This window comes from Halichoerus grypus, chromosome 4 (genome assembly GCF_964656455.1).
Source record: "Halichoerus grypus chromosome 4, mHalGry1.hap1.1, whole genome shotgun sequence".
In the NCBI taxonomy this organism is placed as follows: domain Eukaryota; kingdom Metazoa; phylum Chordata; class Mammalia; order Carnivora; family Phocidae; genus Halichoerus; species Halichoerus grypus.
Window position 1 is genome coordinate 136,817,588 of NC_135715.1, and position 23,822 is coordinate 136,841,409.

General features: G+C 38.6%; 1 protein-coding gene across 2 annotated transcripts in view; it reads right to left on the minus strand.

Moving 5' to 3' along the window:
• Positions 1-1,191: 1,191 nt before the first annotated feature.
• GPR155 (G protein-coupled receptor 155) overlaps positions 1,192-23,822 on the minus strand; it is a 43,314-nt gene continuing 20,683 nt past the window's right edge. The window contains exons 8-16 of one of the 2 annotated variants that reach the window (XM_036075792.2): positions 22,171-22,255; positions 21,992-22,082; positions 20,583-20,793; positions 15,858-15,962; positions 11,161-11,297; positions 9,596-9,691; positions 7,113-7,177; positions 5,695-5,832; positions 1,192-3,139 (exon numbers count right to left, since the gene is read on the minus strand). In XM_036075792.2, coding sequence (XP_035931685.1) covers positions 2,848-3,139; positions 5,695-5,832; positions 7,113-7,177; positions 9,596-9,691; positions 11,161-11,297; positions 15,858-15,962; positions 20,583-20,793; positions 21,992-22,082; positions 22,171-22,255 — 1,220 coding nt within the window. In that variant the 3' untranslated portion in view covers positions 1,192-2,847. Of the gene's footprint in view, positions 3,193-5,694; positions 5,833-7,112; positions 7,178-9,595; positions 9,692-11,160; positions 11,298-15,857; positions 15,963-20,582; positions 20,794-21,991; positions 22,083-22,170; positions 22,256-23,822 lie in introns of both variants that reach the window. The other variant, XM_036075793.2, reaches the window with a different exon arrangement.

A 23,822-nucleotide genomic window follows, 5' to 3' on the forward strand; every position in this document is an offset into this window, starting at 1 on the left:
GGATACTAACCCTTTTTAAGTTATGTCATTTGCAAATATCTTCTCACATTCAGTAGATTGTCTTTTAGTTTTGTTGATCAACCAAAAATTTTGTCCTAGAAATAATTATGCAGCCTAGAATTTTGGAAATTTAGTTCCTACTTGTAAAATTTGCCAAAAACAGATTCAACAGAGTGAATGTTTTCTCTTTTTAATTAATTACTTCAGGCTTTTCTCATACCAATCATAGAAATTTATCATCTCACCTTTTCCTGAAGAATGGTGATTACATTTCTGATCCTGAACTGTGTTTCCAACCATCAGACATCACTTGACTACCTACGACCAGTGGTCTAAAGTAATTTAATATTTTACGTCATATGAGAATTGAAGGGGCAAAAACTAAGAGCTATATCCTACATAGCAAACATAAAATAATAGTTTTACATTTTTCTTGCTTTTACAAACTTAATGTCATTAATCATTATTCTTAAAATTCCAAGCACACTCTACCTTATTCCAAAACTATTGAAGTTTAAACAAAAGCTGTTCAGGGAATTAATCAGAACAAAGAAATGAACAACTTACCATACTGAATATTAGCCTAAAAGGGTAATTTTTTTTTTTAAGTAGTCTCTATACCCAACGTAGGGCTTGAACTCATGACCCTGAGATCAAGAGTTGCATGCTCTACCAACTGAGCCAGCCAGGCACCTAAAAGGGGTAGATTTAAATCAAAATTCTATCAGGTAATTTTCTCAGCTGTGACCCTGCATATTAAATATTATGAAATGTGCAAAGGACTCTGTCATATTGAATCATTAAACAAAAAGTGCTTACTGAGTGCATAATTGAGCAAGGCCCTGTGCATATAGATCCCCATGCATAGAGTCACGAAGAATGGAACAATCTCAGGAGACCCATTTAACAAAACATTGAGGGGCGCCTGAGTGGCTCAGTCAGTTAAACGTCTGACTTTGGCTCAGGTCACGGTCTTAGGGTCCTGGGATTGAGCCCCACGTCGAGCTCCATGATGGGCTCCATGCTCAGTGGGGAGTCTCCTTGTCCCTCTGCCCCTCCCCCTGCTTGTGCTCTTTCTGTCTCTCTCTCAAAAAAATAAAATCTTAAAAAAAAAAAATTGAAAATGTATAGAAAAGACCTCTGTGATGGCTTCTGCATTTTTCAGATTACTCAAAGAAAAGATGTTGGCAATGCAAGTTAAAATAGGTATTTTATTGAGAAACTTGCTTTGTCAGTGAGAGTAAAAGTTACAAATATTTTCATTTAACAAAATTAGCATATCCATAATCTTAAAAACATCCCTAAAAAGCCTTTGCTTATCTGAAACCTCAGATCAGTCAGATCCAGGGTTTTCTCTTAGTGTTTCCCATGGAAAAAGATGCTGCTCATTCCCTTCATGCAAATAACAGAACATGTGAAGTATGACTTGTTCACAAAACAAATTCTCCAGTTTGAGTTGCCTGCATGCATGTGAATTAATATCTGTACTGCTGTCACTATAAAAGTCTCCTGGTATAACAGTGAGGCTTTATGCTTACTCCTGAGCATTCTGAGACTTATAATGTGGTCATATGAAAAAAAGGGTCTTGCCACAAGATAGTTCTGCTGAAAAAACATCCCCATTCCCTAATCATAACATAAAGTTGGTACAGGTTAATACTACACAATAAAGTATAATTTACTTGTTAAATACACCAGGCTTCCATGCAGATTTTTAAAAAAAATTACATATTTGTTGCATTAAAAGGGCAATGATTTAAATCTATAAATTATTTTCTAAATGGCTTTTACATGAGACATTAAAAGTATGAGAAAAATAAATACTTGAAACATGTTTTAAATAAGTTAAACCAGTACTGACACCTAACAAGTAGAGGTTCAAAGGTCATGTGAATAGATCTCTTTTTAATTTATTGAAGATAAAGCTTATCTGAGGGCAACACTGAATAATTTTCAAGTTTATAGATTTTTATACATGGATAGTTTAAAAAGACTAAATTCTAGATGTAAAAGTAGGATGTTAGGTTTAGAATTTTTAAATCTTGACTTGAACTATATAGATTTTTTTCTCTTTAACTACAGGGAATAAAGTGATAGGGCTATCCTTCTGCACTGTGATGCTTTGTGCAAACACCAGAATTGATATATGACAATAATTTTGTTGATAAAATTTAAACAAAACTGCTGAAATTATTTTTAGTACAAAAGTTAAAGATTAGACTTCTGTTGATGGATTTTGGAGATAATATTTATGGTGGTTCTTCTTCACCTCCTGTGGCACAGATTAGTATTTTGGATATAAAAATAAGAAAAGATGAACTTTAAAAAAATATTGCTTCTAGTTTTTAATGAGTACTATTTGTCAAGAAAACGGGAAAAACAAAATAAGAAGGCCTTTTATCAGAATCATTAAAATTCTTTTTCAGGAGGTGCTATCAATAAGTGCAAAGTTATCATAATTTAAGGTCCATTTCCTGCCAGCAGTATACCTGCCAAATTTGGCAATTTAAAGCAATAGTACATTGGATGTTGACTTTGAAATTATAGCAAACAGATGTGGGGAGCAATGTTTTAAAATGTTGGCATAACTAGTTTATAGTAATTATTATATTTATTATCAGAACTTTAAATTTTGACTTGGTTTTCTCTTTTTCCTAAGTCAGTTTCCTGTGTGTTTTCCATAGACATGAAATCACAAAATGTTCGCATGGGGTGGGAACACATCTCACCAAATTTTACAGAAGAGGCAACTGAGGCTCAGAGAGATTATGATTTGCCCAAGGTCACACAGCTAATAAGAAACAGATCTGGGGCTAGAATATGGCCCAGGGTTGTCTCCTTCATAATTTAGGTCTTAGGGGATGGGGATGAATGTTCAATCTCTTTATATGTTTCCTGTGGGGGTGTGTTTGCATTAATAGCAGGAGGACTCTGTTCAGGGCTCTTTTGAAGAAATCTATAAAACAAGTACTCGTCCCGAAATTCATACTCGTTGGTAATATGTTGGATGACTCCCCCTTGCACCAGTCTATCTCCATATATCACAGCTTCCCCGCGGTCGGAGGCAAGGCCGACTTCAATGAGCCAGTTCACCAGGTCACAGCCACAGAAGGTCCCGACAGATGTCTTTGCACCACACCTGTATGTCAAAGGAATGATTCACCCATATGTTCTGTAAACCTGGTATCAGCACTGCATGATAGAGGACAAGCAAGGAAAAACAGGAGACAGGGAAACACAGCATGATAGTTAAAAGTGTGGCAGGAATGAAACTATTCTGAATATAAAGGGTTTGTTAACTCACCTGACCCTAGAAAGATCCACCAGAAAAAAATAAAATATGCCAATAATGCTTGTGAAAACAGAAACATGTAAAAAAAAATGACCTAAGTAAATGCATCTACGAAGAAGCATTCTTTTTATAGTAGCTGGTCTTTTATGATCAGATCCATTCTGTAGACAGCTGAAGAGTGTTAATTTTATAAGTTATACTCTTAGGTATAATAAGTAACTAAATTGTCTCAGGAACATTTAATAATATTTTTTACAAGCTCTTAAGAAGTGACTATTTTTACTAAACTACTCAAATCAAACGTCATTATTTTCTGTTTATCACAGTGCCTACAAACAGTCTTTCTTCTTGCCTTCAGCAGCAAGACATGCTTACTGATACGCTTGTCAAGAATTTGCATTAGGAAGTAAGGAAGGAATAAGTGTGATCTGTCTTGCTACAAATGTAAGGTCTTTAAAGTGTACTTTGATGATGAATCTATTTCTTGATTATTTAAAATCTGTCTTGCTAATGCAAATGTGGGGTACCTCACGTATGAACAAATAAATAAGGGGAAGGGAAATGTTAAAGAACCAATTCAATGAATTCTGTAGGTTTTCATACAAATATGTAAGAGACAACATGAATCTGTCCACAAGCATTAGTCAAGCTGTAAAACCTGAAGTGCTTGACAACAGGAAACAGCGGATGAAAATCAAGATGAAATGAGAAATAGGTGACAAACATTTTAGACCATTTAACCACCAAGGAGTATAGCATTTCATAGAAAAATTAGAAAAGAGGTTAATATACATGAAAAATCTTCTCAAGTACATAAATCAAAATATTTTAACACCAGTATTTTGCTTAGTAATAAGATATCTTAATTTATGCTTTGCCATGCAAACATCACTTTGAAAAAAAGCCTGAATATTACCACCTCTGTCTGATCCTTCTCCCTGCTTGTTGATTTTTAACTTATAGCCTAACAAACACCTTGTAATCCCAGACACCAACTGAATAGCACTTGCTTCCTGATGACTGACCAGGAAGCTCCAAGCGCAGTGCATGGAACTGCACAGAATGCAGAGAATGTGCCGTCAGACAGGACGCACAGCAGCACCATCAGCCAGTGTCCACTCAACTAGAAGCAAGAGCCATGCTTCTGACAGTGGGCAGTCACGGGGGGCCTTTCTGAAGTGGAGTGCCCTTTCTTCCTTTAAAAAAAACGATTGTAGGGCGCCTGGGTGGCTCAGTTGGTTAAGTGACTGCCTTCGGCTCAGGTCATGATCCTGGAGTCCCTGGATCGAGTCCCACATCGGGCTCCCTGCTCGGCAGGGAGTCTGCTTCGCCCTCTGACCCTCCCCCCTCTTATGTGCTCTCTCCCTCTCATTCTCTCTCTCTCAAATAAATAAATAAAAAAAAAAAAAACAAAAAAAAAACGATTGTAAATTGTTGGAACTAGCCACAGATGGAACTTTGAAGTAATTCTGTTTGGCTCTTTAAGGGTAAGAAACTAACTTTTCTTCATAGTTTACCATTTCCAGAAACTGAGCTTGGACCATCATATAGATTTTGCTATCCACTTCAAAGACATGCTATCTAACTTCAAATAAGAGGAAAACAAAGGTTTAGAGAATCGAACTGGCCTGACGTCACATAGCTGGTAAGTGGCAGATTCGGGACCTGGCCTCTGGTATCAGTGCGCAACCAGTGAGTCCCCTTTCCACTAGCTATACCAGGCCTCCTTTTGGGTATAATAAAATATACTGGCATAATAGGTTAAATATATCACCCTGAATGGTAATCTTCACAAATTTTTAAATATGTAGTTATACACATAAACATATTTGGTTATGTTGTGTTTTTTTCCTCTTTTATGACAACAAAAATCATGGCACTTTAATTCATTTCCTGCTGCATCCTCCATACTTTGAGGATTAGAAGAATAAATATGATGTCATAGACTGAAGATTAGGACTTGAAGGGAAAAATAAGCAGCCGAATTAATTAAAATACAAATTTCATTTCATTTTTTTGACAATGTCATTAATAATATGAAATAACATACCACTAGGAGGTGGAGAATAGAAAGCCACTTCTAAATCCAGTGTATCCCATAGCTTTGTGAGACACTAATGGCCAACGTGAAGTGAATGTTAATATTTCACGACATCTTGGTTCATTCTAAATTAGTTTTCACACTTTATATGGAAATCGGCAGTTATATAACATTTAGAAAGCGTAAAAATCTTATATATTCTGTTTCTTAAACTATAAACTGACCCATAGCTATTTTCACTTTTACATGTAAACATGCTATTGAAAATAACAACCATGTAGTTAGTTAAAACCACATTACTTAGCCTGTTACAAACCAAAATTAATCATCTAAAATATAATTATCTGGAATTTGTACTTACCTTCTTTCCTTGACAATGTTTCGGATGCAGAGGTCACGGTGATAATGGATAAATTGCTGACAGGTCATTTTTATTTCCTCAGGAACAGGAGAACCCCTGTTTTCTGCTGTCTCTTTATTATTCCATAGGAATTCAAGTCTAAAAACCAAAATTTATGGAGGCCACTTTTAAGGAAATGAAAGCACTGAGAGAAAACCCCTTCTTGCTTATCACCCCATCAACATGGCTCTTTCAAAGCTAACATCTACAACATCCAGATCTCATTAGTCTCCGAGGCAAAGACATAACCTGCACTTGGTTTCCTGGTCCAAGCAGGTAGGGTGGGGGTGAGGTGAGGCAGGGTGGGAGACTTGAGACTTGAACATTTTATAAACCCTCCTGACATATTTGATCCATTTCAGTTTCTGCCAATAAATGAAGTTCTTTTCTTATTCTACATTCTACTGTTTTAAGTTGCAAAAATTACTTACAGAGATCAAGTATTTTATTTAATCATTTTCCAATTTCAGTACCAAAGAGAAAAATACTAGGATCTGGAATACAGCACATTTCTGTTTCTGTCACCTCGGACAATAGATCTGTTGACTATTTTACCTGATCAACATTATGAAGCTGTTAACTAAGTTCAATGACTTTCCTATTACACTTTTCCTCCTTAATGAAATGATTATGACCCTAGCAACTACATCTTAATAATGTGATGATGTTAATGATGACAAAAAAGAAGAAGGAGAAGAAAGAAGAGTGACCATATACTGGGTACTTTTTATATAGTTGGTTGGATAAATTCCACTCGTACTTCTAATTTCTACTAATTTTGACTTTGAAAACAAATGAGGATATACAAAGACTTGTGCCCCCCTTTCCTGCCACTCCCAAGTTGGAGAATTCCCACTTCATTATTATATTCACACTATCATTGTTATTATAAAGAAATTCCCAATCGGAATCTAAAGAAACTCTTCACCAAGCAAATAAAAAACAAAAGTTTAGCAGGAAGAGAATTTAAGTTTTCTATAAATTGTCAGTTTGATAGAAAGAGAAATCCTATTGTCAAAGGAGAACCTACATTGTCAAATATAGACCTTTGGGGGCACGCCATCTATTATTTCCATTTCTAAATACACTTCCAAGTTTCATTTTACTTTATGTAGTTAATGGCATAGGTAGAAGTCAGCATCCATCAATTCTTGTTAAAATGCAAATGACAATGTTGGATTAATAAGAGTTCTTCCAATATTTTCTCTGCAGTTATTTACAACAGATATGTGAATCAACATATAACCTTTCTGCAGTGTTTAATTTACCCTTTCTGTAGTCTCCTAGCAGTTACTAAAGGTTTAAAAATATCAGTATCTTAATAGAATGGCCTTGTCATTACCTTTACAGATACAGATTTATTTCAAAACTAAATTTACCTTCTTTTGAAAGGCAGAATGATTAAATGTTTGTCCAATCCAAAGATGCCAAAGGAAATAAATCCCTATGGAAGAAGAAAAGTTATAGTTATGAATTCAACACTAGAACGTTAAGACTGGGAAGTTATGGAAGTCACCATATTTAGTGCTGAGGGAAGCAAATCCATAGTGATTAGAGCAATATTGTAAGGCAGGCCCTCTAAAGTTTAATGCCTGGAGGCAGTTATGATACTTGGCTGCCTCTTTCCAGTCACCTATCTTACGAATTATGTTGGATAACCGGTTTAAATAAGTACTGAGTGACCACATCTTCATGCTAGCTTACTGAAGAAAAATGGAAATATTTAAAAGTTTTATGTCGGGGTGCCTGAGTGGCTCAGGCGTTAAGCATCTGCCTTCAGCTCAGGTCATGATCCCAGGGTCCTGGGATCGAGCCCCGCACTGGGCTCCCTGCTCAGCGGGAAGCCTGCTTCTCCCTCTCCCACTCCCCCTGCTGGTGTTCCCTCTCTTGCTGTGTCTCTGTCAAATAAATAAATAAATAAATCTTAAACAAAAAAATAAAAGCTTTATGTCTTTTTTTCCTCTTTTTAAAAAAGAAAATAAATTAGCTCCTATTGTGCTTAGGTATTTATTATTTTTCTGTTAACACTTGAGAAATGATAGAATTATATAGTATTTGGTTATAATGAAATAACTGAACAAACTTTATGTGAAATGAAGTTGGCTAGGTGCTTAGGGAAAGGCTTTGAAGGATTTGGGGGTGATGAAGCAAAATGGCACCGGAAGTCAGCCACAGATCAGGACAATTGGGACTGCTTGGAGAGGCAGGAGCCTGGGAGCTGCCATTTGTCAGACACAGTGGGATAAGGATCTAAGTGCAAGTTGGTGGGAGGTGGGATGGAGAATGTAATATATTGCACGAAGGATCTACCTTTCTTCACCCCCAAACTTCAAACAACCAAAAAGGAATGATCTTACTACAACACCTATATAGGATGTGGTGGTGGTGGTGTGTGGGGGTGTATATCTCTCTCCTTTGAAACACTTGGGCCATTAGCCGTGGGGGCATCATTTCAAATGCAACATTCCTGGCATTAACTTCTTTGTGAAGCCTTCTCAGTGCCAGTCTTGGGGTGACTCCGCCTGGAGTGGCTTTCCTGAATACAAAATGCTGAGTGAGACTATGAGTTTTCAACCTAGTATTTTATAGGTCTTGGGTACAGAATCAGATCTTAAATAGAATCACAAAGTGAGGTGAGCATCAAGTAGCTTGGGATACTCAAGTCTATCTGTAATAAACTGAATGGGTCACTTATCTATCTGGACAGAGTCATTTTGCTCCCACAATAATGGCAAAACAAACTGGAAATATTTCAAGAAATTAATGTTAGGGGTGCCTGGGTGGCTCAGTCATTAAGCGTCTGCCTTCGGCTCAGGTCATGATCCCAGGGTCCTGGGATCGAGCCCTGCATCGGGCTCCCTGCTCAGCGGGAAGCCTGCTTCTCCCTCTCCCACTCCCCCTGCTTGTGTTCCCTCTCTCACTATCTCTCTCTGTCAAATAAATAAATAAAATCTTTAAAAAAAAAGAAATTAATGTTAGGGTAAAAAGTGCGGGACTCTTTACTGATAAACGTTAACTGACTTCGGTTGATTATTAAAACCCCGTGATTTCAAACACAGTATTTTTTTCAACCCGATACTTAATCTGGGGACTAATATTCTCTAATTAAAAGGTAAGGGATTAAAAACAGAATCACATTTTGAACTTTACACATAAAAATATCTTCCCAATACATAAAACATCACTTATTCTTAAATATCCATTTTAATAGTGACATAAAAACAATAGCACCTATTATATTAGTTCTTCATGGAATTTTAGTTTCTAATTTGTAAACTGGGAATGATAATGTCTACTTTGTAGGTATTCTTGTGACGTTTAAGCAAGATGACTAAAGTATCAAGCTTAATAATGGTTGGCATATAGTAGTAGGTCCTCAAGGAATGGTAACTAACTATCCCTGGCCAAAATTTATTTATCTACCACATGATTTTCTAAAAAGATTTAAGTACCTATTGTTCAAGAAACATTGAAATGTAAATGAAATGATGTTCATCAATTTAAGTGATGAAACTAAAGGCTCAGAGAAGGTAAGTCTTCTTCCCAAAGTGACTTATTAAGACCATCACAAAGTTTAAAAAGAAGCTGGAACATCTTGTCCCTGCTTAAATTATCATTCTTTATTTTAAAACCAAAGCAAAAAATGATTTGGTGTTTCTGACTGAAACACTGCGGGTGCATTCTGAGGACTTGAACCAACACGGAGACCGGCAGCCCCTGCCAGCTGTCATGTACCAGCAGCCGGCAAACCAACTAAACTCTTTCGATTTAAAAGAAAACAACAACATCCGCACCACTGCCCCCCAAACAGCCCATCCAGGAAAACAGAAAAAAGCCTTCCAAGTTCTCAGGGAATAAATACCTGGCCAAAGTTAAACACAGCACAGAAAAACTGTAACTCAACATAGAGTCTTCCAGGTTCTTGGTTGAATAGCCACCACAAACAACTGGAAAGATTCTGTAAAGGAAGGTGAAAATAGTATTTTAAAATGAAGCTAGCTAATCATTTCTCTCTATCCAGAACACAGTACAATAACTTATCTGCTTAATAATCAGGCAGAAAAAGACTAAAAGGAAAAACACCGACAGAATATAGAGGCTTTGTCTTTTGAACAAGAGGTTTCAACCTCTCCTCTTGACAGATGTCATTCAAACAACATCTAATTTGATCAGACTTGAAGCAAGAAGACATGCGCCATAATACAGAAGCTTACATAATACATCAGGACTGCCAACTAGCCTAAGACAGGACTGATTTTAAAATTAGTTCTACACAATCAAAACAATCACATCGCTAAGCAGCCGTTCTTGGCAGCATTTACTTTTTGATTTTTTTTCTTAAACAGCAGTTAAAATGGTGCTGGCTGATAGCATTCTATGTAACAAGCATCCCCACGTAAAAAGGTTTCTTCATACATTATATGGTCCATCTCCCATCTCTAGGCAAGTTACACTTGAACCATCTCAAAGAATTATATAATAGTAACTGATAATTCACAAAAGAGGACATAAAACTAATTCTAAAAGCCCCTAGTAATCAGAGAAATGCATTGAAAAAATCAAGTGCTATATTTCACTTACAAAATTATCAGATTTTAAAATTTATAACATTCAGTGCTGGTGAGAGTACTTTTACAAATCTATACTACTCCTTCAGAAAACAATTTGATAGAATGCATCCAAAGGCACTGAAATATTTGTACTCTTTGATCCAGATTTCCCAACCTTGAGAGTCTATCATACGGAAATATTGCATGGAGATGTTTATTTAAGCATTTTGAAGAACTAGGAATAATCATCCCTAAGAAAGTGGTTGAGAAAATGATAATGTATCTCCTCTATGGTTTATTAAGGAGTCATTTAAAGTAACAGTTCGGAACAACTGCGTAGCAAGATGAAAATGGTTGACATAGGTGACAAAGCAGGGTATAAATCTGTATGACAATTAGAACAATGAAAAAATGTATTAAAAATAGAAGGTGGTAATCTCACAACTATCTATTGTATGAAGTGGTTGTGTTATTTTCATAACGAAAAATTTTGTTTAAAAGCTTATTTATCTGAGGAATGTCTCCTGCGAGACCACGTAGGCATTTACCCACTGAGGTCAGTCTTGGAAGGAATACGTTAGAATAAGCGGCCCCGTACACAGCGTGGGGATACCTGGTTTTACCAGATTCTAGGTTCAGAGAATAGAGTAAATGACTCTAAGCAGAAGAGGCTACTGGGGCATTTAGGCAGCAGAGTGCTGTGAATTCTTCATTCCCCTTGCTCCCCAAAACAGCTCAAGATCAGGATTCAGATTGGCCTCGTTGCCACCCACCCCTCCCAGAAGCAGCAACTAAGTTTCCCTCAGATGCCTGAATAAAATCTTTGCCAAACATTTAAAGAAATGGCCCCAAAACAAAAATCAGAAGAAACATTTACAGCAAACAGGCCAATAATGAGAAGTAAACACAGCAACACATGACGAGTCAGTTGCTGGTCTCCACTCTGTAGATACTGCTCTTCTTCCTGGACTAACATGCAGGTCTGGGAGTTACAGCGACTCACACAATGATCATCTATAAGACAGTAAGTACAACAATTTGTAATCAGAGCTTTTTATTTGAATGCATTTTAAATTCATAATGACTTTCGAAGCAAACCAGCGCATATGCACATTCAGCTCAGCATCAGTATATTATTTTAGATGAAATCTGAGGAAGGCTCCTTCATGTGGTCTCAGGAGAGTTCTACTTGTCAAGTGGTTTCATCTGACAAAATACAAGTAGGATGCCATAGTTCCCTTCTACACTATTTAACAGTGTAACACATATATTTTTTAAGACCAGGTTTACTGTGTCTACTTATAGAATTTTTCTTTTCTTTTTTTTTAAGATTTTATTTATTTATTTGACAGAGAGAGAGCAAGAGAGGGAACACAAGCAGGGGGAGAGAGAGAGGGAGAAGCAGGCTTCCCGCTGAGCAGGGAGCCCGATGCAGGGCTCGATCCCAGGACCCTGGGATCATGACCTGAGCCGGAGGCAGACGCTCAACTGACTGAGCCACCCAGGCGACCCCTCTACTTATAGAATTTTCTACACCAAGAACACACAAATACTTTTTATTAAAGTAGGATCATACAAAGGCACAGATTGGCAGCGTGCTTTTTTTTTTTTTTACTTAGCAACACTGGGTACTTCCCTCATGCCATTAGCTGTTATTATAGCCATTAGCTATACATTATAAATATATATATATCTTAATTTCTTTTTTTAAGGCTAAATTAATAGCTCATGTTTCATCTGTAACAAATCTACATATTGGTCACAGATATCCTAGTTTGGCTAATTGTAACACAAATGTACTACTCCCCCTTGCCTTTCATTAAAGAGTTTAAAATCTGCCTTAGAAAAGACCTTTAAGAAATCAAAACTGTTATACACCATTCTGTTGACATGCAGAAGCAAGTCCAAATCACAGGTATGACCCTTCTCTGGCCTAGACTAGCTAGAGGGGAGGGGCCTTTCTCAAGAAACCTGTGTTCTCCTGCCTCAGCTCCACTATGTCCATGGCCCCCAAAGCAGGGGAAAACATTTTTTACGCAATGGATGTCTAGTCTAACATACAGTCTGATTTTAAAAAGTCAAAGATGAAAGCCACAATTTTATAGCTCTTAACCCTCAAGGTAACCATAAAAATCTGTATTTCCTAGAGCCCCTTTCCAGAAAGGGACATATGCAGTCATTAAACGTGGTCCAACATTGCGGCTTACGGCACAGGGGAAGCGCACAGTGTTGCTATGTGAAAAGAAAGCAGGCTGCCAAACTGTCTCTCTAGTATGATCCTACTTTAATAAAAATTATTTGTGTATATCTTAGTGTACAAAAATTCTATCAGTATATATAATAAACCTGGTCTTAAAATACTGCATACAGATATTACAAAAATGGATAAAAATAAATTTTATTATCTTTCATTTGCCTTTTTTACACATTGCAACATTGATTTTGCCTTTGTGCTGTGCCAGTGTTTTGGGGATGAGGAATTAATTATACTGCTAAGCTCTAAAAATTCTCACTTGTTCATGGTTTGATTTCCTCTAGCCTTTCTTTATTTCAGGCGTAAGGAATGATACTAAATTATAGGAGTAGATGAAGTCCATATGTGATGGCTTTCTTTCTATATGACTTTTACAAAATAGGATCAGAAAATGAAAGAAGCTCCTATATAAAAGACTTTTCAGGAATCAGCATTATTCATGAAGAAAATGACAGATAAGAAAAGCATAACATAATTTCCGGAGACAAAAAAAAATGTTAAATTACATATTGAATTTGTTGACAGACTTTACTATTAGGTATATTGTGTAGGGAGAAAACATAAGGAGAAAAGCCTTGAGAATTATGATGTAAAGTAAAGAAACATTAGTTTAGGAAAGTGGCATACAAAAACTGAAAGACAGTTTAACTGAACACCAAATGGGGTTTCCTAGCAGAAAGTCAGTGAAGGCCCAACATCTGATATATTTTCACTTCTTTCTATAGAAATGTGAGTTCCACTATTTAAGATTCATTACTAGCCAGCAGACAGCAGCCAAATATAAACCCTGCTTGCCTAATAACAACCACTACTACTGCAACTATGTTTAATGAGCATTTACTATGTATTCCACACACTGTGCTAAGTGATTTGCATACATCCTTATTTATAATCCTCACATTTCTTATATAAAAGTGAAATGCCTTTGACAACAATACAGTTGACATATATTTCACCATGTCTTAAGAGGGCTTTTGGGGGTTTCCCTTTCTAACTTAATTACAAATAAGCATAATCAACTGAAAGTGCATTGCAATTTCACATAAGTGCGTTCAGTTGTTTTAAATAATTTGAATTCCATTGTGCGTGCATGGAGATGATCCAAGATGGTGGTATAGGAAGACCCTGAACTCATCTCCCATAGATACACCAAATCTACCACTCTATTTGGAATAACTCCCACCTAAAAAGAACTGAAACTAGCTGGCCCGCTTCCTCCACAACAAGGGAAAAATGGCCACATCAAGCCAGGTAGGAAAGGCAGAAATGCAATCTCACCGAAAAGCTCACCCTGGGTACAGTGACTCACAATAGGGAAGGATCTCACAGGCTTAGAACTTCCTGAGGAGTGAGGGGATTGTGCTCCACATCAGGGACCCCAACCCTTGGGACCTGTACCAGACATATGAGGCCCCAAGAAAGTCTGGTTCTGGAAACATGGGGCTTATGTCCAGGGGGCCCAAGGGCTACGGGGATCTGAGATACTCCTTTTGAGGGGCTCATGCATGGACTCACCCGTCTGGGGAACCAGCACAAAGGCAGCTGTTTGAGAAGTGACTAGATTATATGTGAAGGAGATTCAACTGCTAATCTTAAAAGATTCACTGGAATTTTTTTTGTGGATGGAGCTGCTTGAGAGTGCCAGTTTTTACACTCTCCCTCTACCTTGCCAGAGCAGGCAGGTGCGTGCAAACATAACATGGCTCAAACCAAGGCACGTCCCTCCCAGAATGCTCTTCTCCAGCTCTGCTAAAATTGCAGGTGTGCCCCGCCCCAGATGCTCTTTCTTGGCACAGGCCTGTCCCACACCCAACACTCTCCTGCAGCCTTGCTAAAGCTGGTGGGTGAACTCAGTCCACACAGAGGCCACCCACTTGCCTGGCTCTGGTGGCTGCGGAGGCTTGTGCTTCTAGGCTCCACAGGTTTGTAACATTTGGAAAGATAGTTCTGGACAGCATACCACATCCTGGGCAATACACAGACAGCAAACTGAAATACACCCCCAGAGTGCACATGAAAAAGACCCATTTGATCGCCCAGGAGCTTTAACCTGAGGGACAGGCTTCAGGTTAAAGCCACACATCTAAAGGCTACAGAAGCACTCTGGAGGATGCAGGCAGAGACAGCATCTGTGCAAACCCCACCCCCCACCTCGGCCTTGCCACAGCTCACTGGTATCTCCCAGGAAGGATCTTTTACACTTGACTGAAGCCCTGATTCTTGGCAACTGCACCCAGGGGATACCTTCAGATCTCCTGGTCTAGAGGTCAGCAGGGTCTACGATTGTGGTCCCACAGGACTGTATATATTTGCATACTTTAAGAGCTGCTGCCTGAGAATCTGGCTTCCAATCAGCCTGAATCTAGGTCCCTCCCTTCGCACCCGTCCTAGCACACCCTCAACAACTGGGACTATCAAGAATAAGTCAGGCTAGACAATCACAAAGGGTCTAGAGACAACCAAGAGCTAGGGCAAGGTTGAAAACAGACTGGTGGTTATCAGAGGGGAAGGGGGTTAGGGGAGGGTGAAAAGAGTGAAGGGGGTCAATTGTATGGTCACGGATGGTAACTAGACTTATTGTGGTGATCACTGTGTAATATATACAAATATTGAACTATTATGTTGTACACCTTATACTAATATAATGTTACATACCAATTTTAGCTCAAACAAATAAATAAACTGAAATTCAGACCACAAATGTAATTCAGTCTTCTACTCTGTATGTCAAAGTTCATTGCTTTCAAAGATTTTTCTTACTTTATAAGAAAGGGTATATTTAAAGTCTATAGATTCAAAATGTAATTAAGCACTAATTGGTCCTGGCCCCGAAAGAGATGAGTGGGGGAAAAGTCTTAGCTGCTAAAATAAGAAAAGAGTCCCTCCCCAAAAAAATGGTACTTGGGGCAAACTTCTTGGAATTACCACATGGGTTAAATTTATTGGAAAACATGTCTATAATACTACCAATTACTATATTATAAGAACTTAATTTTTTTAATATTATTTTTTTAAGTAGGCTCATGTCTAGTGTGGAGCCCAACTCGGTGTCTGGACTCACAACCCTGAGACCAAGATCCGAGCTGAGATCAAGAGTCGGATGCTTAACCAACTGAGCCACCCAGGTTCCCCGAACTTTATTTTTTTAAATGAGTATCCTATCTATGCACAATTATTATCCTATTAGCACTTTTCCCCATCTTATTTGAGAATACATAAGCAGTGTAGCTTCTATGAAATCCTGAGCCGAAATCTTTTACGGTGTAAGGAGAGGAATCTCCTGCTCCTTAGGCCCATCCTCATGGCCTGGAGGCACTTACTTTTCTCAAACGAAGGAGTCACAAGCCCACTGGCGCCTGTGTTTCCTACTGTCTCGGTGGATGGGCAGTGCAATCCACCATCTCCCATTGAGCAGGAACAGCAACCTATATAGATAAAATAACATAGGAGAATAAGGCCCAACCACAACAGAAATGGACAACTTCAAGAGATGCCAAACCAGACCAAACCAGACAACCCACCCACTCATACACACACACAAATTTCCCATGCAGCCACAATGGAAATGTGTTCACACGGTGTCTATCAAGAAGAATTTACATGTGCTTATACGGAGGTTAACATTTAAGGAGTGGCAGAAAAGGACCAGCTCCTCTGTATATTGTCTCCTCGTTGCATGACAAGGAAGAGTGTTTTAATCCATGCTGCTTTTATTAGTTACCACTGTGCTTTGAGAACTAAGAATTTAAACACTTTCTTCAAAAACAGCTTTTTTTCATCACTCCTTAAAAACACGCACTAACGCTCTATCGTTTACTGTAGTTAATTGAAGCTCCTTGGCCTGAATTTGAGAGCTCCTGAGGACTTGGCCCCTCTTACCCTATCCAACCATCCCCACTGTCCAACAAGGCGTCTTCCTTCTTTCCGGACAATTCTTTAGTGTCCTCCACAAACCCCACGCCTTTTCAGGTCTGCAGACCTGGTTAGACACATGTGCGATTCCCACTCTGTTAATTCTTTGAAATCCTCTCCTCCTTTATGTTCAGCTCAAGACTTGCTTCTTTAAGAAGGTGTTTCCTTTTTTTTTTAAAAGATTTTATTTATTTATTTGAGAGAGAGAGAGAGACAGCACGAGAGGGGAGAGAGTCCCAGGGAGAAGCAGGCTCCCTGCTGAGCCAAGAGCCATGTGGGACTCGATCCCAGGACTCCGGGACCATGACCTGAGCCGAAGGCAGTTGCTTAGCCAACTGAACCACCCAGGTGCCCAAGAAGGTGTTTCCTACTAGTCTAGAAAATGCAGTCAAAACAATTCTATTTTTTCGTCTTTTCAAACATATACTGCTGAAAAGCTCTTGCTGCTTTATAGGTAGATTGGTTTATGGAAGTTCACTGAGACCTCTGCTATAGAGCTATAGTTTCTCTTCTGCGTAGTCAGAGGATGCATGCAGTGTCCTTTAAACACAGATATAAGACATGGTGCTCCTTGACATGGATTCTTTTTTTTTTTCTGGTGTGGATTCTAATAGATAATAAGTTCAGTGATAAATTGTATTAAAATTTAATATGCTAGAAAAAGGAATAATGCCTAGGCTGAAATTTTCATTGATAATATGACTTAATTCTTCAGCAGTGTTCTTAACAGAAAAAGATTTCAAAGTATAAAAACTACACTCTATAATAAGCTATTACAAGTGTCTTTCTAAATTTAAGATAATGATGCCATCTCAAGGTTAAAATAGAACCACAGTATAATAGAAAAGAAAATACAGAGATCACCTGGCCTAGCCCTCCTATCTTCAGAAATTTGAAGGCTTAAGTCAGCTAAGATGAAATTGTTCAGAAAACAGATATAAAGCCAGCCCAATCCAATGACATACATACCGGGCATGCACGTGGGTACTCACACATGATTACAGCCACCACGAAAAGTGCTATGGCAGTTTTTATCTTCTAACATAAGAAGGACACATAACTAGCGTATTAGCCTTCTCTTTTATAACTAAGCCTTTGATCTCATATTAAAAGGTTAATAGGTTAATTTCCCTTTTAGTCATAATTTCACACTTACAACATGTGCAAATCATGGGTCTCTGACAAATGCATAGCAAGGGGTAGAGGTGAGTGAACTATTTTGGATAACCGAGATTTGGGGAGGCCAGGCTGGACATCAAATGTGTTATGTGTTAACACGACTAGCAAAGCAGAAGAGAGCAGGATTTGCGGGAGGAGAATAACCACACAGATTTTCCCCTCGGAACATGGGTGAACAGGCAAATAAACAAGTACTTTGCCATGGCAATTTGTAAGGTAGCTTCAGAAAATCATGGTGCAGGGGCACCTGGGTGGCTCAGGCAGTTAAGCATCTGCCTTTGGCTCAGGTCATGATCCCAGGGTCCTGGGATCGAGCCCCGCGTTGGGCCCCCTGCTCAGCAGGAAGCCTGCTTCTCCCTCTCCCTCTGCCTCTCCCCCCACCCTCGTCCCCCCCCAGCTTGTGCTCTCTCTCTCTCAAATAAATAAATAAAATCTTAAAAAAAAAAAAAAAAAGAAAATCATGGTGTAACTTATCCAGCCATGCATCTACCCATCCATTAACAAATATTACTAAACACTTACAGTAAGACTGATACCACGCTAGGTGCCGAGGCTATAATGTTGGGCAAATCAGTCATAGCACTTATAGTCTAGCGGGTTATACAGATAGGTTCAACAGCAGTTATACAACAGTGAGATACAAGGAGAGGGAAATAGAAACACTAAGGAAGATTTCCTATGGAACCAAGCGATAGCTATCCTCTGGCTCTTTAATTATTTACATTACAGGACAAGCTGGTTTTCCTGCTGGAGATGACGATGACTGAGTTTATTTATTTATTTTTTAAAAAAATTTTATTTATTTATTTGACAGAGAGAGATATAGCGAGAGAGGGGACACAAGCAGGGGGAGTGGGATTGGGAGAAGCAGGCTTCCCACGGAGCAGGGAGCCCGATGTGGGGCTCGATCCCAGGACCCTGGGATCATAACCTGAGCCGAAGGCAGACGCTTAACGACTGAGCCACCCAGGCACCCCCTGATGACTGAGATTAAAGAACATCTATGGTGCACTTTATTTGCTATTTTTAAAATACAGATAGAGGGGTGCCTGGGTGGCTCAGTCAGTTAAATGTTTGCCTTCGGCTCAGGTCATGATCTCAGGGTCGTGAGATCAAGCCCCATGTCAGGCTCTGTGCTCAGTGGGGAGTCTGCTTGAGATTCTTTCCCTCTGCCCCCCCCACCACCCCACATGCACTTGCTTTCTTGTACTCTCTCTCAAAATAAATAACTAAATCTTTAAAAATAAAATACAGGTAATGGTGGCAACAAAAGGCTCTGGGCTTAAGACACTTTGTTTTGTGTTCCCCACACACATTGTCAGGCCTTCTGTAGCCAGTTCTGGAACACTCATGGGGGAAGAAGACACAGAGAGCCAGCTAGAGCTGTGGTCCGCAGGATCCTTTATAGGATCACTGTAGCTGTCCACAAAGGAAGTGAGGAAGGAGAGGGTACTGGGCAGCATCCGAAAAGTACTCTAGACTTCAAGAAAGCAACTTTTAAAATTTTAGTGAACACATCATAAAAAGAATCCTTGAACCTCCATTTTAAAAGGGAAAATGGTCAAGAGGGCTCAAAAGAATGAAATTCTGATGCTGAAATCACAAAGGATCTAACAAAAAAAATGAGCGAGCACCATTAATAATATGAACTAAAGGAGTACTGACCGAGGCAGGGATAATGGTGTAAGTCAGGAAGTGGCAAACTACAGTCCTGTGTAGTAGGACCTTATAGTCCTATGAAGTAAGGATTATCATCATCAGATATGGAAACTGAGGCAGAGGGAACTTGCCCAAGATCAAAGAGCAGTAGACTGTGGAGTCAGGACTTGAACCCAGGCAGTCTGGCTCCAGTGCCCGTTTTTAGCCACTGTCCTCTATACTTTCAGTTTGGCATGGAGGAAGGGAGAGAGGGCGGAGAAGGCAACATAAAATGGTAAGATCTGTGGGATTTTCCTCTTTTTACAACAAAGATAAATTCTTTAAATCTTACTCTCTTTTTTTAACCGTTTACTTATTGACATTTACAATTAATAGTTTTGAGATCAGTCATCCCTATATGCCACAAAGTCTCTGAACAAAATAGGTACCAGCACTTACACTCCCAGGCACAATGCTTTATGTTTATGAAATCTCCACAGGCACCAGTGAATCCAAAATGCATACTCTATTGCTGAGTTCCCTTCACGAATTGAAGTTGTTAACACTTATTAACAAAGTTACTAGTTAGGAACATCTGTTTACTTAGAGGATTGGCAAACATTTGCTGTAAAGGACCAGATGATAAATATTTTGGGCTTTGCAGGCCCCTGGGTCTCTGGTGAATGACTGAACTCTACCAACATAGCGTGAAAGCAGCCCAGGGAAAATACATAAATGAACGAGCACAGGTGGTTTCGAATAAAACATTATGGCCACGGAAATTTAAAGTTCATATAGCTTCCAAGTTTTAGAAATTTTTAGAAATTTTTCTTCAACTCTTTAAATATGTTAAAATTATTCTTAGCTCTTGGGCCACACAGGACCGGGTGGTGAATCACATTTGGCCTGCAGACCATGGTTTGCCTATTCCTGACTATTACTGACTCTGCTTAACCAGGTCTTCTTGAGTTCATTTTATTGATGGTGCTCACCTGATACACTATTGTCCAATTTGCAAGTGTTTTAAGTGCTTAGTTTCCTAGAAAGGGACTTCCTTCAGTTGTTACTTTCTCCTAAACTCTCAGGTCCAAAGAAGTTTTAGGACTTAACATAAGATTATCCTCATAAAAGATTTATAAATGTGACTCTAATGAAGAACTCACAGGCTCTTTCTATTATTGACTATTATTCAAGTCCCTCATTTGACAAATACACATGATAGTCAAGATATAGTTCAAGAAATGTCCCTGAAGCAAAACATTTAGGATACATGCTCTACGGACACGTAGGAGTTTCTTTATATGTCAGGATCATACTTGTTTCTGGGATAGAACTTGTAAAAGGTTCTGGTTCATTTGCTGGCACTGGACTCTCCTCAAAAGCGGCGTTCCCAGGCTCTGCTGCTTTGTGGTTCTGAGACTGGTCGAAACCTTCATAGCGTCCTGCTTGGGTGGTGTGGTTCATACACATGAGTGATATGCCAGCTACCGTGATGCTGCAGAACAGGGTGACTGCTGTGATGATCATCTGCCAAAAGTGCAAAGAGACATTAGGCCATGTTTCACAGTCCCAGCTTGATCATCTTAGTAGAGTAACTGAAGGGAACTTTTGTTTGGTGGGAAATGCAATATCTCCACAGCTATAAATGCTCTAGAACAGTGGTTTTCAAAAAAGAGTAAGAATATGAAAGGGAGTAAGTTACTTGAGGAGAAATTAGGATTTGCTTGGAATCCTAAGATTTCTAGATGCTTCTTTCACTATCCATCAATGTCACTGGTTTCCTCTATAAGGAAGCTAAATGACTGCTTACAGACCTTTTTTATTTCAAAGTGTTTGCTTGCTTTAATCCGTAATTCAAGCGTACTTCAATGAGAGACTCTGTTATGGTAATAATACTAACCATAAATAATTCTGGCTACTACTAATTGAATACTAACAAATGCCAGCGCTAGTCGAAGTCTTTTATATGTGTAATCTTATTTATTCTCACAACCCAATAAAATTCAAAATTACAAAACAGAAAAAAGAGGATAAGAAATCAAAATCTTTTGAAGGTTGGTTGGTTTGTTTTAAACACACATCCTTGGGTCCTAACCCTAGAGAATTCTGATCAGCAGATACACTATTGCTTCTCAAGCACCTTTTTCCCCAGATACTTACTGTTCTGAAATTTATATTTATAATAGGATTGAAAGTCAAGAACATGGTTTTTATTATTACTGCTAACTTATTAAATAGCTTTAAATTAATCACTCTTTCCTCCAGTAGAGGAAACATAATTCATAAGTGAGTTTAAAAAGACCCAGTAAGTTTCGAGCATTTGGAAATCCTCAACTAAAAATGGATGTAGGGGCGCCTGGGTGGCTCAGATGGTTGGGCATCTGCCTTCGGCTCGGGGACCTGGGATGGAGCCCCGCATTGGGTTCCCTGCTCAGCGAGAAGCCTGCTTCTCCCTCTCCTTCTACTGCTCCCCCTGCTTGTGCTCTCTCGCTCTCTCTGTCAAATAAATAAATAAAATCTTTAAAAATAAAAAAATAAAAACGGATGTAGACCTATAAAATCTTTACCACAGTTTGAGTTGTGACTTAAAGTGATATAGGACCACCAGTGGGATATGCAGTAAATTGGAATAGATTTTCAAAATAACTTTAATGTAAGTATAGCAAAACACAGGAACAAGCGAAAAAGAGACGTTCCCAAGAACAGAACTGTAATCTCTTCTTACCTGCTCCTTTCCATAAAAGAAGGCTGAGTCAATGCTATCTCCACTATGTTTTCCAGTTATCAGAAGAACACCAACAAGGAGAGCAGGAATTCTGTAATAAGGTTTAGAGAAAGAACGAGAGGATGAATAGTAACCGTGTATATGGAAACATGTAAGCAAGCAGAAAACTATCAACTTACCCCCAGCCAGATATTATGATGATTCCAACAGGAATTTGTACACTCCCTCTCTTTTTCAAAAGAAACAAAGAAATTGCCAGAAGGCCTAAGAACATGAAACAGAAATTGAAAGGTAGATAATTACTCTCGATGTTGGTCAGACCTCATAGAACTTTAACCAAGCTTATTTCAATGGTAGTCTGTGGTTTAGGCCCTAGAATTTACTCTTTCTAAATAAATACTGTCCCCAATATTTTGAAGCAAGTTTGTCTCAAAATCATTCGTTTTTTCCCTCCTGTGTTATTTCTTTACTCAAATCTTGTTTTATATATGAAGAAATTTTCAAAAGCCCAAATCAGCTTATTCTTTTGACTGGTATTCGGAATCTATATATTTGTTAAGAAAAAATTTTAACTGGACACCAAACAAGTCTAAAAATAAAAATACCTTCACTCTGCTGGTGCAAAGAAAGTATAGGCAATTCTTACCCAGGTTTAATTTTTGGAAAATGCCCCAAGTCTAAAGGACAGAACTTAATACAAATATAATGTGAACTTAATACAAAAACAAATGTTTTAAAACTCTTGAGCGTTCCTTCTTTCTTAAACCCAATTATTTATACAAGTAACATCCTATTTAATAAATCCTACATAGTTACAGAATCTTAGAACTTCAGAGTTGGAGGAGATTACTGTTTTAAATTAACACCTTCATTTTATAGATATGGACGCAAGGGTTTGCCCAAGCCACATAGCCAGCAGAGGGCAGAGCAGGACTACAAACTCTATCTGTTTCTAAAGCTCAGATCCATGGACCCCGTAGGGTTCTTAAGACATATTCTGCGGGATCTAGAAATTTCTGTGAGAAATTTTAAGCCTATTTGGTATATTTTCTTTCTTTTTTTTATGTAAAGATTTTATTTATTTATTTATTTGACAGAGAGAGAGACACAGTGAGAGAGGGAACACAAGCAGGGGGAGTGGGAGAGGGAGAAGCAGGCTCCCTGCCGAGCAGGGAGCCCGACACGGGGCTTGATCCCAGGACTCTGGGATCATGACCTGAGCCGAAAGCAGACGCTTAACGACTGAGCCACCCAGGCGCCCCGTATTTGGTATATTTCAATGATAATCATCTAGATGCCCATCTTATAACCAAAGCACTGTCTCATGATCTCAGAGCTAACATTTGGTTTAACATTAAGTTTGAGCCAAGTGAAGGCCAAATATCACAACACATGGTCCAAGTGAAGGTTCTGTGGTAGTCAGTCTGAAGAGAGAAAAGCAGTGAGATGAACCAGGTCATAAGCCCACACATGAAAGTAAAGGCAAGCCACGCTAAAAAAAAATCCTAACCAGAGAAATGAGTTCCATTTCACATTTCAAGTTGTGATTCAGATTAGCAAAACAAGATCCTTTGTCATGTCATTTATGTTGCTAATTAGAATTACGGAGTTTGTAATTGGGACTCTCATCTGTGAATCTGCTTAGGTTTTAAAGCTGTATATTGGCTATAGATAAGGAACTCATACCCAGACCTAACATTGTACAGATTAAGTAACACTGTGCTAGGATCATACAAATGAACATGGCGGCTCTTTCCAGGGCACCCACACCGTACTCAAGCTCAAGAGGTACTTTAATACCACTGCTCCTTCCTAAAAACATTTGTGCACT